We start from the raw sequence: 17,142 nt of genomic DNA, 5'->3' as shown, positions 1-17,142 counted from the left end.
GGCGTGCAGGGTGAAAGCTTAGCAAACGATGCCCAGACTTACACAGTTTTTCCCGTTCATATTGAAGTGCGTGGATGCACAGGCTCGCTCCTTCATCTCCTCCATCCCAAAGATGCAGACGGCAGTGCTGTTCCACGCCTTGGCGCTGTGGCTGTGGCGGAACACACCCACCCACCAGCCCCGCTCACCCTGGCGGACAAGGCTGGAGGAAATAATGAGGCTCCTGCACCCGCAGTCCAAATAGACGTGCCCTTGCAAAGTAAGACCACCCTCAGAAGGGGGCAGCTGGCGCAGGACAGCCATGCTGGGCGGCTCCGTGTTATTGGCCAACCTGGCCTTCAACGTGTAGTAGGGAAAGAAAAGGTGATCCCCCCACTGGAGCGCGTCAACAAAGTGCAAAGGTTCCTCCCTGCGCTTGATGATGCCCAGCTCCTCCTTGGACTTCAGGTTGACCATGCTGCGCACCGTGATGACGGTCTCCTTGTCCGACTTCGAGGGCTCGCAGTGCAGGTGGTTCGTGTCAGCGCTGGTTGAGTAGGTGGCCGCCACGGCCAGGTACCAGGCGCCGGCCTGCTGGAACACGACGCCGGCGGTGGAGCCGTCGGGCAGGCAACTGACCACCTCGCTTTGGTTCAAGCGCTGCCGGTAGGACGGCTGCTCCCACACCTGGCAGGCGCCGCCATCCTGGGTCCAGCCGGTCAGCAGGACGCCCACCCCGCCGGCCTCCTCGTAGTACAGCAGCAGGTTGCTGCGCATGCCGGGGGGCTCCCCGCAGCCCTGCCCCGCCGCCGGCACCACGCGGTGGTGGGGCCGCAGCTCGGGCCGCAGCTCGTAGAGGCAGCTGCCGCCCGCCACCAGCACGGCGCCGCCGCTCACCTCGATGTTGTCGATGGGGGCCCCCGGCAGCTCGAAGCTCTGGGGTCCGGCGGCGCCCGCCAGCGCCGCCAGCAGGGGCAGCGCCCAGCTGAGGGCGGGCGGCGGCGCCGCCATGGGCGCGGGCTCGGCTCGCGCCGCGGGGCGCCTCAGGCGGCGGCGGGCGGCGGGCGCTGCTGCGCCATGGTGCGCGGAGGGGCCGGGCGCGCTGCCGCCGCTGCCGCCGCTTCTCCCTGCGCCGCGGCCGGGCTGCGCGGGCGGGGAGTTCGTCTTTCGGGGCGGGGAGGAGGGGGTGCCTGCACGGGAGAGGTGGGCCGGGCTCCTCCGGGAGGGCTGCCGAGCCACCGAGCCGCCGTGCGCCGCCGCTCCCCCTCCGCCCCCCGGCCCCGCCGGCCCGCCTTGCCGCGGACGGTGGGCGGCGGCGGCGCCGCAGGAGCCCACCTCGGCCGCCGGGCTGCCGGGGGCCGGGGGCGGCCGCTCGCGGCGGCGTGACGGGACGCGGTGGCGAGACCCACCTCGCCCGGCGGTTTTCAGCACCCGGACCCGCACGGGGAACCCTCCGGGGAACCGGAGCGGGGGAACCCCTCCGGGGCAGGGCGGCCCCCGTGCACTCCCTCTGCCTCGCTCCCGGCCCGGCTGAAACCCCCGCGGGCAGCGGGCGAGCAGCGGTGGAGGTGCTGAGCGGGGGCAGCCGGTGGCGCGGTCCGCCGGCGGATGCCGGGTGTGGGCGTGGGTCAGACTCTGCTGGGCTCCGGCAGCGCCCGCTGCGAGCCTGGAAAGCCGTCTCGTCCCCGTTCAAACGCACCACAGAACCGCCCCGCTAAACAGCACCCCCGTCAACCAGTCGGCCGATGGCATCTTGAGCGGGAAGGCTGAGGGATCAGAGACCCCTGGTTAGATCTTGGTCTTGCCTGAGGCAGAACAAAGGCATTCTCCCGAGTCCTGCAAGACACACAAAAAACCTGTCCCTTTCCAGCTGTGCTGCTGAGAGATAGACGCCCATCCAACGCGCGCTGGGGAAAGGATGGGCCACGTTGAATGGAGCAACTGGTTTACTTCATCTCCCACTCTGTCACTGCTGGCTGAGGTTCAACACAATGTGAAGTATAGGTCACATGCTGAGCTTACGGTAAATTACCGTTTTGCTGAATTTTAAATAAAAAATTAAAAGCGGCAAAGATGCCTTTCAGTGCTGTCTTTTGGGTGCCTCGGGAAACTCTGCGTGAGGATGGGTGTAGGGCCCATTGCCTTACTGAGAAGAGGATGTAATGTTCAAAACCGAGAAGTCATCTGACCCTCCATTGAAACTGCTTTTATCTTGAAGTAGCTTGATAGCAGGAAAAACTGGGACTGTAAAAATTAGAACAAAAGTAACCTCTGTATGAATCAGTCAAGTGCAACATTTTCAAGTAGGAATTGCAACAATGTTAACAAATTTTGATTCTCTTTCTCCACCACAGTGCCCAGCAGCAGTTATTGTGCAAGAATTGATGTTGCTCGGGTCAGCAAAAATATTCCACAGTTTTCCAGTAAAAAAGTGTCTAGGACAAATATTCCCATGAAATCCAGAGCTCTCCACAGCCCATCTGCCTATCTCTTGTACAGTGACTCCAAAACGCATCCAAAATCTGCAATATGTAGCAGAGGATATGGAAGAGAACCATTGCACAATTTTTCTTCTTGCCAGATGCAAAGAGATGCTCCATGTGCTAACACTTCCTGCAGCTACCCGTGGAGGACTGAACTTCTAGTCAGCATGTAGGCAAAGTAAATCCTCATGCCCATATCACCAATATAGGCTGTGTACAGAAATGTTATCTATACCTCTTTGCAAAGGAGGCTGAACATGTCATACTGGAGTGCATTACACTACCTTGCCTTCTAGTTTAATTTCAGTTCAAATATGAAACTGTCAGTGATCTTCCTCTTGCTCTAAACTGATGAGGCTAAATAGCAAAACATATCAGCATCCTAACTGCAAGACATCTCTTATTCTGGCTGCAGAAAGTGTCCAGCAACAGGTCATCTTCTGCAAACATCCCTCCTTTTGTAAAATCACCGTGCTCTGCATGTACTGCAGACACCTCTTTCTCAGGCTTTATGTTTAGAATAAGCCTCATGTACTTCACTGAATGACTGGTTTGTTTAACTGAGGGAGGCCAGGCTTGTTCTAGTCTTAGAGAATAGAAACCACTCCCAGGACTGCTGACTTCTGTGATTGCCAAAACTGCCAAAAAGCAGTGTTCTGCTTCTGTTTTTGTCCTGGGAGGGCTGAATTGCACACGGTGGCTGTCACATGAAAACAGTCTGGCTGTGTGGGCTAGCAGGCTCTACTGGGATGGGATGGGATGGGATGGGATGGGATGGGATGGGATGGGATGGGATGGGATGGGATGGGATGGGATGGGATGGGATGGGATAGGAGGTCATATCCCTCTTGTCCCAGGGATAAGCCATCAGAGCACAGTTCTGCAGACTGTTCCCTGCCTGTCACTTTTCTATTTCTGATTTTTCCTCTCTCTTTCCAGCAAAGAGTAGCCTGGACCAGAGCCTCATCTTGCAATGTTTAATTCTGCATACGCTTCTGAGAGCCAGCTTTGCACTGAGAGTTAGTGCATGGAGTTTTGCTCATGAGTGACCCAATTCTTGAAGCGGCAAAGTAGTCCCAATTCCTTTCAAAGCCCCTGAAGTAAATAGGAGTTTCTATCTTCAACACATTCTTCTAGAGATACCTATCTGGATACTGGAAAAGTTGAGCTTCTACTGGTGTTATGGAAATAGAAAGGGAGGCTACAGGTTTATTTTGTACTGCTTCAGAGTGTAATATTTGTGAATAACACAGCAGACCAGAAAACAGCATAATCAGCTCATGACTGAACTGATTCCAGCATGAGCTGACGCTCATCTTGGAACTAGATGATCTTCCAAGATACCTTCCAACCCAAACTATTCAATGATACTTCTATAAAACTTAAGCAGACAATGGCAAATCATTTTACTGTATTCCCTTGGCTGTCAGTTCCATAATTGGTGTTTTTATCTTGTTGTTGTACTGTGTTTTATTTTTCAGGCACTGAAGGGAGGGCAAACAAGGTAGTCTGCCTGTTAATGTTAGACTTTACAAAGCATTGCTGTCTAACTCTGGCACCCCAATCAAAATTTATAAAAAAGCCAGGGAAGCAAAGTGAGCTTCCTTTGCTATCCTAAGCAACATTTATGTATTTCAGCATGTCATGTTAGAGCTGAAGTTAGAATGTGAATCACACCAGGACTTGTTTTTACATCTACACTTTAAAGAGCTCTCATTTAGATCTTCAACAGTGTGGGGCAGAACACATCCTAAATTAACTTGAAATTGCTTTTCCACTACAGTTCATGATTCCCTCCTCCTTATTTTTCATCTGAATGCTAAATTTCTCTGAATTTATGAATTCACAGACAATCTTACAAAATATTATTAGTAAATGAGATTTATTTTTTATTCTTAATTTATGTATCTTCACTTTGATATTTCTCCTGTTTGAAATTTCTCCTGTTTTGAAGTTTCAAGACCACTTAAGGTTTTATTTGTTTTGTTTATTAAATCCATGTGGTTATCTTAGCTTAGTTCTGAAATATTTTTTGCAAAGGGTAAATAACCTTTTGTTTACAAAGTAGTAATAGGTAGGATTAATGTTAACAGGCTTTTTATCTTTGGTGTAATACATAAAATAGCTGCTTACTCATTATATAGTTAAGAAAATTTCCTACTGTAATTGCATGTTGACAAAATAGAAAGGAAATGCTGGGCAGTTTTTAAAAAGCTTTTCTGAGAAGGATTCCTTTTCTGACAGACACATTTGAATACTGAAACTGGGTTTGCAGATTTGGATTTTAGTTCTGCTTTTCAGTCTTGTTTCTTTCTGTTTAGATTTTTTTTTGCTTTAGGTTTTCATTTAGTCAAAAAGTTACTGACCATTTTGCATTTTTTATTGGTCTTCACAATGAGGAAATGGCAGATTCAGGAACAGGACTATGCTGTTATAACTCTTTGGGGATCTGTATGGGATGCTATCAGCTGCAGCCAGCAGTGATATGTCCATGGGCTCCAGGGAAAATGTTGTTTTTCTGGAGTCCCACTAATGCATCTGATCCACGTGCCCAGGGAGATGGTCCTTTGTGATGAAATGCTGGAGCTATACACAACTCCTGGCATCTCTGACATCGCAAAATTCTCTGGCTGCTGGTTAATGCTTCCCTTTGTGGGAGAAGCATGTTATAACTGTCTATCAGGCTTGTGTGGCTGGGGTTTGGTAGTGGGGGTGAGGTAACAGGGGTGGCATCTGTGAGAAGCTGCCAGCAGCTTCCGCCCTGTCCAGCAGAGCCAATGCCAGCTGGCTCCACAATGGATCTGCCACTGGCCAAGGCTGAGCCCATCAGGAATGATACTAACACCTCTGTGACAGCATATTTAAGAAGAAGGGAAAAAAACCCTTATTGCCCAGATGTAATTGTGCTCAGAGCAGAGCAGAGTGAGAATATGTGAGAGGAACAACTCTGCAGACACCAAGATCGGTGCAGAAGGAGGGGCGGGAGGTGCTCCAGGCAGCAGAGCTGAGGTTCTCCTGCTGCTTGTGATGCACACCGTGGTGAAGCGGCTGTGCCCCTGCAGCCCATGGAGGGCCACGGGGATGCAGAGATTCAACTGCAGCCTTGGAGGAGCTTTCAGGTTACTTTTAAAAGTAACCCAAGCTCTTGACCTGGCTGTGTGTTCAGCCAGAGATAATGATCAAGCAGTGGAGGGGCCTAAGACCTAGATCAAGGTATGAAGCAAGAACAATTGATGTGGCCCTTCCTGTATGAGCCAAAATACAAACCAGAAACTTCTGCATCAAGTCAGTTCCTCAACCTTAGACAAACACACCATTTGTCAAGGAGAAATTTAATCTGCAGCATCTATCTGTGCCAGTAGATAAGGAAAATTATCAAGAACCTGTTCTAAACTCCTCTTTGTTTTTCCCCTTTGCACATTTACACTTGCAGAGGAGATACTCATCTGAAGGCTTACTAAACCACTAGTTGGTCAACATGTTTTCTATTTAAGACATCTAAACCAGGCCATCCAATTTGAATGAGTCAGCTTTAGGAGAGCATGTGTAGGTTTTCCTGCTGGCAGATCTGAAGGGATGCTAAATTAAGCAGAGGGTTGTGGTATTAAGCTGGGCATGGGCCAAGAAGCAGCAAAGGAAATGGTGGATGGAGCACCAGGAGTCTGGGTATATCTCTGTTAAGGTGATATTGATGTGAACTGAGGCTGTGAGATGCATACATCCTTTTCACAGATTATTTGACTGTTTCTTAGTTGACCTTTTTATTAAAAACACATTATCTGTTATTGCACAAAAACTCCATAGTAGTGCTTTGCATCAGCTTAGCCATTCGCAGAGTCGCCATCTGCCTAAATCCTTGATGTTTTCCTATCTCTGACACCTTTCTCTTACTCAGTTTTGTCCTCATCCTGTTAAATTGTGGTTTGGTTTTGACCAGGATAGGGTTAATTTTTTGCAGTAGTCAGGAGGGGACTACTACCTCATGTCGTTTCTGGGGATGGGGAAGGGAGTCTGTTCCAGGGAGAAGGGATTCCTTCTGGTTGAATAAATGTGGGAAAGGGAGCCTCCGGTGTTGTTGGGGTGGTTTTCCATGTTTCTCTTTTTGTACCCTCTGTCATTATTATTGTTGCATTTTCTTTAGTATTCTTTAGTATTCTTTCATTAGTATTGTATTTTCTTATCTCATTGCTGTTTCCAGTAACTTATCCTTATCTCTACCCATGATTTTTCGTTTTGTGCCTCCAGCTCTCTTCTCCAGCCCACTGCAGGGGGAGAGGGAGGGGCAAGGCAGGGGAGCAAGAAAACAGCACATGGTTTGGAGAATCTCAGTGGGGGCACTGAACTGGGGAGTACCATTCCTAAACAACAATAGTTTCTAACAAACACAACATTTAATGACTGAATAAAGAATTTTTAGTGCAGAAGTCTAGCAAGAACTTTCAAAAAATTTTGCACTTGAACTCAATAAACTTTCACCTAGTACGATTTGAAAAGTCTGTGTCATTCCACTAAGAACCTTGAGGTCATAGAAAAGTTAAAATGCATGCTAAAATATATTAATGAAATTTATTTCAAATTAAACTTGGAATACTCAGTCAAAATTAAAAAAAAAAACAAACAAGTGCTCAAAGTTGGGGAATAAGATGCTGTAATCTTCCTCAAGGACAAACAAAATGACTGTGTTAAAGAATAATTATCTTAACTTTAATTACAGAACTGGTTGCAAGAGCCATCCACTGTAGCATTATTGCATACTGATATGCTCCAGGACTAGAATAGGTTCTGAGGGGATCAATTACTATTTATTTCCATCATTCTTTTCTCTAATTTCCCCAAATGGTACAGATTTAGTGTAACCCCACTGCAGATGTGAGTAAACACACTTTTATTTATAACCCTGCCTTTTGGCTGTGGTCCATAGTCTGGTCACAGCCAGAGTTCCACAACCTGAAGCAAAATTATTCCTTGGGAATTGAATCAGACTACAGATAAATGGCACTGCAGCAGATGGATGGGGAGTTTGTTAACTTTATGAGAAGAGTACTAAAGGATATTAAGAACAAAGGAACAAGCCATAATTATATATATATATATATGTTGCAAAGTATTTAAATACCCTTCCACTAATCCTGACAGTCACCTATAATATTAAGTCTTACTTTTGCTTGCCATTAGGCCCACTAGCATCAGCTGGATCTAAATGCAGTGAGTATTCTAAGTCCACCCTTCAACAGTGTAACACTGATGTCACTGATGTAACACTGATGTTTTACTTTATAGTAGGTTGACTAAAGATGACAACTTACCAAAACTGCTTTGCCAGGGCAGTTTGTGAGAAGGATCTTCCACAGACTCTTGTGTGCCAGAAATTTGAGTTCCCTTCATGTATCTTTTCCCTTAGAGCCCAGAAGCTAACTGTGGGAGAGGTCCCATCTGAAACACAGACCGTGACATTCAGTTGTTACCAAGCATATATGCCTGCACACATCCATATCAACAAATTAAAACACTTGCCTATATTAAACAAAGCTCAAACATGTCTGCAGAAAAGCATCTTGGATTTTTCTTTCGTAAGCAAAGATGCAAACAAAGGCTTGGTGCTACATCGGTTAACACAGAGAGATTAATGGAATTAAAATTGATTTTGAAACAAGAAACAAAATGTGTTTTCAAATGCATGTTCATTTAAGGAACTGTGTAACTAAGCACCTATTTACATATGTATCTACTTCTGCTTGCCTACTGACTACTATATTTTGAAATCCTGCTGGTGAGAGAAAGAAAAATAACTGTATTATTTCCCAAAGTTAAAGATTATGCAATTACGCTGTGAAATGGATGGCTTATCAGAGAAAAATAACTTTGCAACTAGCTGTGTTTAGGAAGGCAATTAAAGAGGTTGGTTCCACTCGGGGGAAACCTGAAAGCTGTTCTGGTGCTCAGACCAGTTTTGATCCCTTACTGCTGGTGCTTGACCTTCCCTCCCTTGACTCCATGGCTGCTTTCCATGAGCAAGTCTTCAAGGAAAAGTAAAAGCTGACCCAAGCTTAACGCCTTATTTGTTATTTTGGCAATGGTTTTTTGTGTATCTCTGTCTCACTTCCCCCTTTTTGTTTGTCCTGAAGAGATGTTTGCATGGAAACAGGATGTTAGAGGCAGAGAAATTAGCCCAAGCTGCAGGATATTCTGTGCCTGCAGGCTGCGGTCTGCCAGCTGATAAGGTTTCTCTTCTAAAGTCATCTAAGAAGAATCAGAAAGGCAACAGAATGAAAGACAAGCTTGGTACATAAAACACCTCAGTTTCTGTAGAGAACATTTTTCAAAGTTGTCTGGGTAGGGACAATCTTTTAATGAGCACTTTGAAAAAAAGCATTATCGACACATGAGCAGTACTTAGTTTCTTTTTAGTTGGTTTTAATGAAAATCTAATTAATTAAGTTGGCCAAATTAATTAAGCTAATGAAATTAACCAAGAGAACTTTCAGTTTTGTGTCCAGAGGCTACAAAGACATTTTTTGTCAAATAATCTTCTTAGTGTTCCTACTCTGAGTTAATAGAAAGACCCAAGATTTAAACTACCTTTGCCACCAAGGAGCAGTGGAATTAAGTATTTTAATTACAACTAGAATTGTTCTGAATTAGTAAAGTACTCTAATGCAAGAGCTTCCTTCCTTTGAATACTGTCGAATAATGGTGTCTCTGAGAGAAACAGGAACAAACCGCTGAATAGTTGAATTTTCTTGATGTTGTTTCTTTTTTCCCTAACATTTCCCTTCACTGTGTTCACTCTGAGAAGGATCTAATTGAATTGTCATTGTCTCTGATCATCTGCCAACAAATTTGTTCAGAAGAGCCTATTAGTGGATGGTTGTACCCCGACCATCATTGTACATTATTGTATGCTCAACCATTGCTGTACATCAATCTGGAATACCATTTGGAAAGCCTGTCTTCAGTCTTTCCATTGCTGCCATTCTTGTGACGAAAAGTTCAACAGACAGGTTGCTCTGCCTCTTTCTTGCTTTCTTGCTTTCTTGCTTTCTTGCTTTCTTGCTTTCTCTCTCTCTTTCTTTCTCTCTTTGTTCTTTCGCTCTCTTTTTCTTTTTTCTTTTTTCTTTTTTTTTTTTTTTTGCTTTTCTTTCTCTTCTTCTTGCTTTATTTCTATTTCTCCTGTTATTTTTTCCCTTTTTAATCACCTCATATTTCAGGCATGTTTATCTTCATGTTTATAAAAATGCTCCGTGCTCCCTGCAAATCCGCTCTCTCCTGGGAGAGGTTTACAGCCCATTTTATGACCAAGTTCCCACAGATTCCCCCATTCCTCTCCTTTCAGTGTAGCACATTGTTCAGTGCCAGGTCTGGGCAAATAAACCTGTGCTGCATGCCCTATTTGCCTTCCTTTTCAAATGAAGTCCACATTGTGAATGCGAAGCCAGAGGATTCTGGATTGTCAGAGGAAAACAAGGACGGTGGATTCTATACCTGAATGAAGGTCAGGGGAAGCAAGAAACCTTCATGTATGTGAGATCAGTCAGCTTCCCAATTCCAAATGTCATTGAGCTTATTTATTATTTGCAAAAAGGTCTCACATCTCTCTTGTTACAAGTAACTGTGGCTTTTTTCATAATCTACAAATGCATCCAGGATCCCTTATGTTCCCTATATCCTCTAACTTTAGTAATTCAGTAAATAATCTGCCAGAAAATCTCCTATCCAAGTAGCCCTCTAGGTATTATAAGAACACCACTTATATGAAATGAAATGTTTACTGTACAGTCTGAAACTGAAATAGAGCTTAAATTGAAGCACCCCATGCTTTAAAACCTTTCATTACTTAATCTACATGGAAAGGACACCAGATGTTGTTACTTTTTGGGTTTTTGTTTGTTTGTTTGTTTGTTTTTTTGTCTAAAGTATATTGCTTTTAATATTCTAGCTGAAATATCCCAGAGGCAAGTCCTTAGCTGGTATAAAATGTCACAATCTGCTGTGGTCAATGAAGCAATAGCAGTTTATGCCATAGGAGGATCTGAAACAAACAAGGATATTTAGTCTGAATTGATGGAAAAATAAAGTCATAATTTGTTTGTCTGCAAAATCAATGCCTGAAAGGTGATGGTGTTCTCTATATCTCCTTAATTCTCCTTAATTAATGTTCTCTTATCTCCATAATTTCTATGAACTTTTAATTTTATCTCATAATCTCTATAGTCTTTCATTTGCCAAATAATCCATTGTGAGAGTTCCCATCCAAACAATCCTCCAGATAACATGGCACAAAACCAAAAATATACATTTAATAAAATGCCACTCTATGAAAGTATGGGTTACGTGATAATGACCCAGAATCTAAGAGCTCATCCTGACCCAAAATGTATACTAGTGAGAACTAGTTTTCTGCATAAGAATTTCTGTTAGGTATTTCTGTGTTTAGTCAACACGTACAAAAATCTTTTGAATTATTATCTTTAAAAAATGAATAGATTACATGCAGTTAGGCCAGTATTCAAAAAGACAGTTCAAAAAATAGATCTCTTACAGAAGAATGTGGAAGTCAAAAAGTGGCTCAAAAAGCAAAGCAAGAAGCTTGCTTTTTACACTAGGAAGAGCTGCAAAAATGACAATCTTTGCAGGACTGCTCTATATTAACATTGCTTGCCAGCCCATATGTCATTTCCTTTAGAAGAGTAGCAGTAATGAAGTCTCTCTAGTCAAGGTACTTAGAGTCTCTCAATCCAGGCTAAGGGAAGCACTTTTCAAAACTGACTCACTGGTGAAAGCATAAAGTCAGCTTTTAACAGCCATGTACAAAAAGTCTCCTGGGGTCATTGTTTGCAATTTTCAAGGGTGGGATTATAATTCAAAATGATCTTTAAAAATTGGAGAAGTAGCTTGGGGGAAAGAGAACAAAATTTAATACAGGAAAAAAAAAAAAACCCATGCAATTTCTTTGGCTGTAAAATCCATGGCTATAGCAATGTTCCTTGAAAGCAGAGGATTCCACAGGTCACTGAAACAATTAGTGTTGCAGGCAAAAGCTTGGGACAAACATGGTCATCCACAGTTTTATAGCAAATGGTCCATAGGGTAGCCTATCACAAGCTGCAGTAAGAGTCAACAGCATCACACTTAGAGATAAAAATTCAGTATAAGCAGAAGTATTGCCTACAAGAGCACTCAACAGTGGCAAGGCTATAGCTGATGTGTTGCCTCAGTTTTTGAGCTTCTCCTCTTTGAAGGAGGAGAAAAACCAGCCAAAAATCAAAATAGCTCTTTGAAGACAACACTGGATTTATTAGAATTGGTTTGAATTTGTTTTTCTCCAGAAAGAGCAAAGGATAAACCAAGGAGGGTTGCAATTATCTTCAACTATGCAACAGAAAAGGAAACTGTTTCCCTTGTCTGCGGTTGATTGCATGACAGGAAAACTACAGTAAGGTTCAGCTTTGACATTGGGAAAAGTCAGGAAAGTGAAGTCTCAAAGGATCAATCACTGGGCAGTGTTTAAGAATGTAAACCTTGGTCAGGAATTGCAGGCAGATTTCGTCTTGCTTGGGTGGTCCCACAGTGTCCCACCAAATTTGCAATTGGTGTGCTGACTCAAAATAGCTGAAAATAATTGGGTGTGCAACAGGCACAAATAATGTGTAAGAGGAAGAGGGATGACAGCATTTATTGGGCAAGATGTCTTATGTCTTCCTGTTTCATATCTTTATCACAAATTCCAGCCAGTAGCGTTCTGTATGATCATGGGAATCCATGATCATACAGAACGCTACTGGCTGGAATTTTCTTTTGTCTCATGCTCTATTAGTCCCCTGTGTTAATCATTCCTTCTCCTAATTCAAACTGTTGCTTTGGTTTTTTTGCAGGGTGGGGAAGTGAGGAAAGGGATTCTCAATCTCTCATCCTGTTGGGACTTCCTGCATTTTACAGGGATTAGCAAGAGGTTCTTGAAAGTCCACTTGGGGATGCTGGCCTCTGTAACCACTGTGAGAAAAGGGAAGGTTCCCTCATGCTGTGACAGCTGCAGAGATCAGTAAGCTTGAGCAAGGCAAAAGAAGGTCAAGGTTTTGGAGGTAGAACATTTGCAAAGTATTGCCTTGCAAAACCGATGAGAAAATCTTTCACTAATACATGTTCGTTAAAGGTGGAAGAATTATCTCAAATATCAAAGACAGCAAATACTGAAACGTGAAAAGCGGATGTGAATCATCATTAAAGTACAATTTTAAAAGCAACACAAACCTTGTATGTTAATCAGTACTTTTTGAACTCTTTAACTAATCAGCAAATATTTTTCTGTATTAATGGACTTAGAATAAAACCTGCCATTTGCTAGTAAGAAATAGCACCGTTCTTGGGGTACTGGAAGTTTTTTTTTGTTCTTTTTCCTTATTTTTCTTTTTTTGATTGGGATTGTAATCAGTGTAGAAAGTCCCTTCAAGTCAGTCAGAGAACTTCAGGGACTGAAAATTTCAGTCACAACTAGAAATCATAGAAAATAGGGCTGCAGAGTACCTTGAGAGGTCTTCTAGTCCATCCTCTCTCTCTTGATGGAGGAAGAGCTATAAGTAAATAATTCTCAAGAGATTTTTATCTCTCCTGTTTGTAAGAGTCATCAGTGGTGAAGAATCTTCTGCCTCCCAAAATGAGCTGCTTCTGTGCTACATTAATCATACAGGCAGAGCCTGAATGCATGAGCTGAACCTGGTCTTCTTTGGCTGTTTAGGAAACCCTCCCTGTAAGTTTCCTGTTCCATCCTGCTCTTTAAGGGTCTGCCCAGCAGCAGGAAACTGAAAATGGAGAATCAAGATCATGATCCAGCTTGTGAAAGTATCCATGAGGATGGGTGACTCATATGAATTTGGTTCTGCTGTGTGAGGAGGAAAGCCTGGAAAAGCGGTGGGAGTTAGAGGTGTTTGCTTCTTCCTATCTCCAACAGTTTCCACTTAAGAAGTGGATGTTTGTGCAGCAGGATGTTCTCTCAGCCAGTGGTTTCCAGAGGAGGAACAACTCACCAAAGTGAGAATTGCATCTGTAACTACTTTGAGTGGTAGGTGTGTTTCCCTCTGATGCTAAAGTCTGGTGTGGTAGGAAGGAGACTTACAACTAAGAGGAACAACTGGAAGAGAAACCACTTTGAAAACTGTCCTGCCAGGCATTTTTCTTGGTGCACAAGGAACAGAACAACATGGCACTTCCTGGTGCACATTTTTAAGGCTCTTCATGATGAGAGCGCTTGACAGCTTCCCCTCGAGCTTCACAAATGAGTCTGAGAAGGCAGCAGTGATCTGTCATCTCTCCTTACAACCACAAGCCAGCAGGTGAGGTGCTGAGCCTCAGCTAGTGCTCACTCTCACTTCCCCTCCCATCAGCCAGCTTTTCCAGTTTTTGAATATTGCATGGTGCTTTCTGCTGCTGCTTCCCAACTTTCTGCACACAAAGTTATTGCTTTGAACTACCACAGCTGGCCACAGATTGGTAACCACCTGCACCTTACAACACCTGTGTTTACTATCTCCTGTGAAGGGTGTGTTGGCAATCTTCATATTTGTACTGACCTGACACTGCCTTGAAAATGTTTTTATTTACTTCTGTGTGGTGCACTAAGAGCTTCAACTGAGAATATACAAATATATTAATTATTATAGCAAGAGGTTTCCAGCTGCTACTGTCAAAGTAGTTGTCCCTCTATGGACAAAACCCCCCAAGGTTCAGCCCTGAGGGCTCCTGACAGGGTCTTGGGGCTCAGTCCCCTGGCTCAAGGCCATGCTGTAAAAGCCCATGTCGTGGGGAAGTCCATGAGACTTTTGCTGACAGCAGAGACGATACGGCAGCAGAAGCTTTCCTACGCACACTTAAGGGATAGCAGCAACTCTCCCGTTAACCTCGGTCACAGCCAGGGTCACTGCAGCTCTGCTGCTTCTGTTACCCAGACCTGGGGCATGAAACCTGCAGTGGAGAGGAGCATCAGCTGCCTTCATGCCATGTGGGATGGAAGCTTCCAGGGGGCCAATATTACAGCCCCACTGTATCCTCTACAAATGTGAAGATATCTGTCTGATTTGTGAGGTGTTGCTACTGTACAACCTTATGGCAACTTTTAAACTGTAAACCATGGACCAGCAGACAGTGGACCCTTTGTATCAACATTCTTGGTCTGCTTATTTGTTTTCCTACGAAATATGTGTGCAAACAAACACACATCATTATGTGTAACATATATGAAAATAAAATTATATGCAAGGTGCACATACAAGTGTAAACAGAAATAAATGTAGCGTCAAAGGCAGAGAACATGATAGTGTGCTATAGCATAGACTATATATAGGAAATAACTGAACATATTTTGCTTCCTGTAAGGATCACATCCCTTCCCACAAATCGTTATATAATTCTCCCATGGCAACCGCAGCAATTGCGCAAGGAAATGTTAGGAAAAGACGTATATTTAGCTGTTTCAGTGCAAAAGACCATATTCCAAGGGTATACCTTAACATATAACTCTTAATTCTCGTGAAAGAGGCTGGAAACAGTTTCGTCTTGCTTGCAGTTCCCTGAACTTAGCTGGAAGCTTTTTACTGGATGGACACGAACACAACGGAGTTGGGAAATTTTGGGGCTAGTAAATTTTGCAGTCTGTATTTTAGCCACTGGGTGCCGCTACCAAATCACTTGTCAAAACCAGTTGCTCCAAATACAAGACTGCAATTTTCATGGCATGCCTTGATGCACCTTCGCCTGAGACACTAGGTTTTGTGGGCTGCTGTTATCCAAAGGTTCATACAATAACCGTTCTCTCAGAGCTGCCAATGGGCTTCAGTCAGCTGCAGTCAAGATATTTCCTCACAAAAGAGTCAGGGAGCAGCTTTTTATTAAAGTGCACAAGTGACAGGTGAGCAGGATTAACAACAAGAACATCTAAAAATTTTTAAGAAGTATTTCATAAAAATCAAATATTTATAGAGGGCTAAAAAACCTAATTCTTATGACATGAGAGGAATTTGCTGAAAATAAACCATGCATCTCTGCTGTTACATAAACTCATAAAAAGTATTAGTGAAACAAGATGATCGATTAATCCTATTCCAAATTGCTACCACGTCCTCCACCATCATTAGAAAAGTGTTGTTTCAGGTATGCTTTTAATCAACTGCAGATTTTTTCACATTATCCTCACTATTTTAAGTGGTCATTGTTCTGTTTGGAACTCCTAAATATAAATGCAATACTTTCATAGTAGTCTAATGATATATTTAGACCTGAGAATATTTGTTTGCAGTCCTCAGTGGTTATGAAAATGCACATGAAAAGCACATATCTCAACAGATGCAACTACTTACTAAAAAACCCATATTCATTTTGCAGTATCTTCAGATAAAAGAAGAAAACATGATGCTGTCATGTCTCCATGACAAGTGGCAGCTGAAAACCACTGACACAGCACTCACCTGGTTCTCCTCGGAGAGGCAAGACAAAAGGAAGGGAGGACACGGCAGGAGTCCTGTGTTGGATGGCCAGAGAAGAGGGGAGTGGTGATAGCAGCAGCACAAAGCACAAGTGACAGGAGGAAAAGCAGTGGGGTTTTGGGGGGCGACGGAAAGCTATAGAATACTCCCAATTTTCTGCAGTGACCCTTTCCTACAAAACATTGGGAGCCACTAACCTACAATTAGTGGTTCTGCAGGTGATAGAGACCATTTCCTCATCCTGGAAATCATAAATATTTTCTTGGAAATCATAATCTCTTTTATGTTGCTGGCAGCTGGCCAAGTCAGATATAATTTCACTGATTCTCTGCCTGAAATCAATTTGTTATAGTGCAGCATGGTGAGGGCCTGACAAATAACCTCAGAGAGCTGTTTTTGATTGTGGAGGGAATTTCATCCTTTAAACAGAAATCTACCTCTATTCATAGCCAGTTGCTTTTGCTTGCCTGATATTAGCTTATGCAAGAATGAGTTTCAGGCATGCATTTCAACATCAAGACTTTGAGAAGAATTTCACATTTTTTTGTTAGTTTTATATCACCTTGTTTCACTTCCCCTGTATTCTCCCACATCCTGGATTTAAGAAACTAAAGGAAAGGAATTAAGGGTGACTCCATGTCATTTCTGTACAAGGTACAGATCTGATGTTTCCACAGGAAGATGGTCTGCTCAATTCCCTAAATGCAAGCTCAATAAAAATCCCCAGATTCTCATTTAATGGCTGGAATGTGTCAGACTGTAGAACTCAAAACACTGCTGAAATCATTCAGAGAAAGCTCTAGCAGTCTCCTGCCTAATGGGTGAGTGAATATGCACACATATGTAGGCACAATCCTCCTCCTGCCCTTCTTCATGGCAGCTCAGCTGCTGGATTGCCTTCAGTTTTGGATCAGAGCAGTCCATGGTAGTTACCTCCTTTCAAAGGACACAAAGCACTTTGATATCTGTTTCTCAACAGGAGGAGAACATCCTCCAAAATGCTAAAATTTTCTTCTTAGCACTTTCATGTTACTTTGACAAGTCAAAGCACCATCTCTGTTTTTTCCCTAGAGAGGTGCTACAATGAGGTTTTATTTGCATGAGCTATTTACTCACAGGTTAACCAACACCATGTGACGTCATTATTGCTGTCCCTGACCTTGTGTCCTGAGGGAACAGATAGCCCCCTCCAGACCCCATATGTTGGG

General features: G+C 43.6%; 1 protein-coding gene across 1 annotated transcript in view; it reads right to left on the bottom strand.

The window, feature by feature from the left end:
* PLXNC1 (plexin C1) overlaps positions 1–1,118 on the bottom strand; it is a 70,809-nt gene extending 69,691 nt beyond the window's left edge. The window contains exon 1 of the mRNA XM_038153531.1: positions 43–1,118. Within this exon, the coding sequence (XP_038009459.1) occupies positions 43–990 (948 nt within the window). The 5' untranslated portion in view covers positions 991–1,118. The remainder of the gene's footprint in view (positions 1–42) is intronic.
* Positions 1,119–17,142: the final 16,024 nt, after the last annotated feature.

The sequence above is a fragment of the Motacilla alba genome, chromosome 1A (genome assembly GCF_015832195.1).
Source record: "Motacilla alba alba isolate MOTALB_02 chromosome 1A, Motacilla_alba_V1.0_pri, whole genome shotgun sequence".
Classification (NCBI taxonomy): Eukaryota; Metazoa; Chordata; class Aves; order Passeriformes; family Motacillidae; genus Motacilla; species Motacilla alba.
This window is presented reverse-complemented; position numbering and strand designations above follow the sequence as displayed.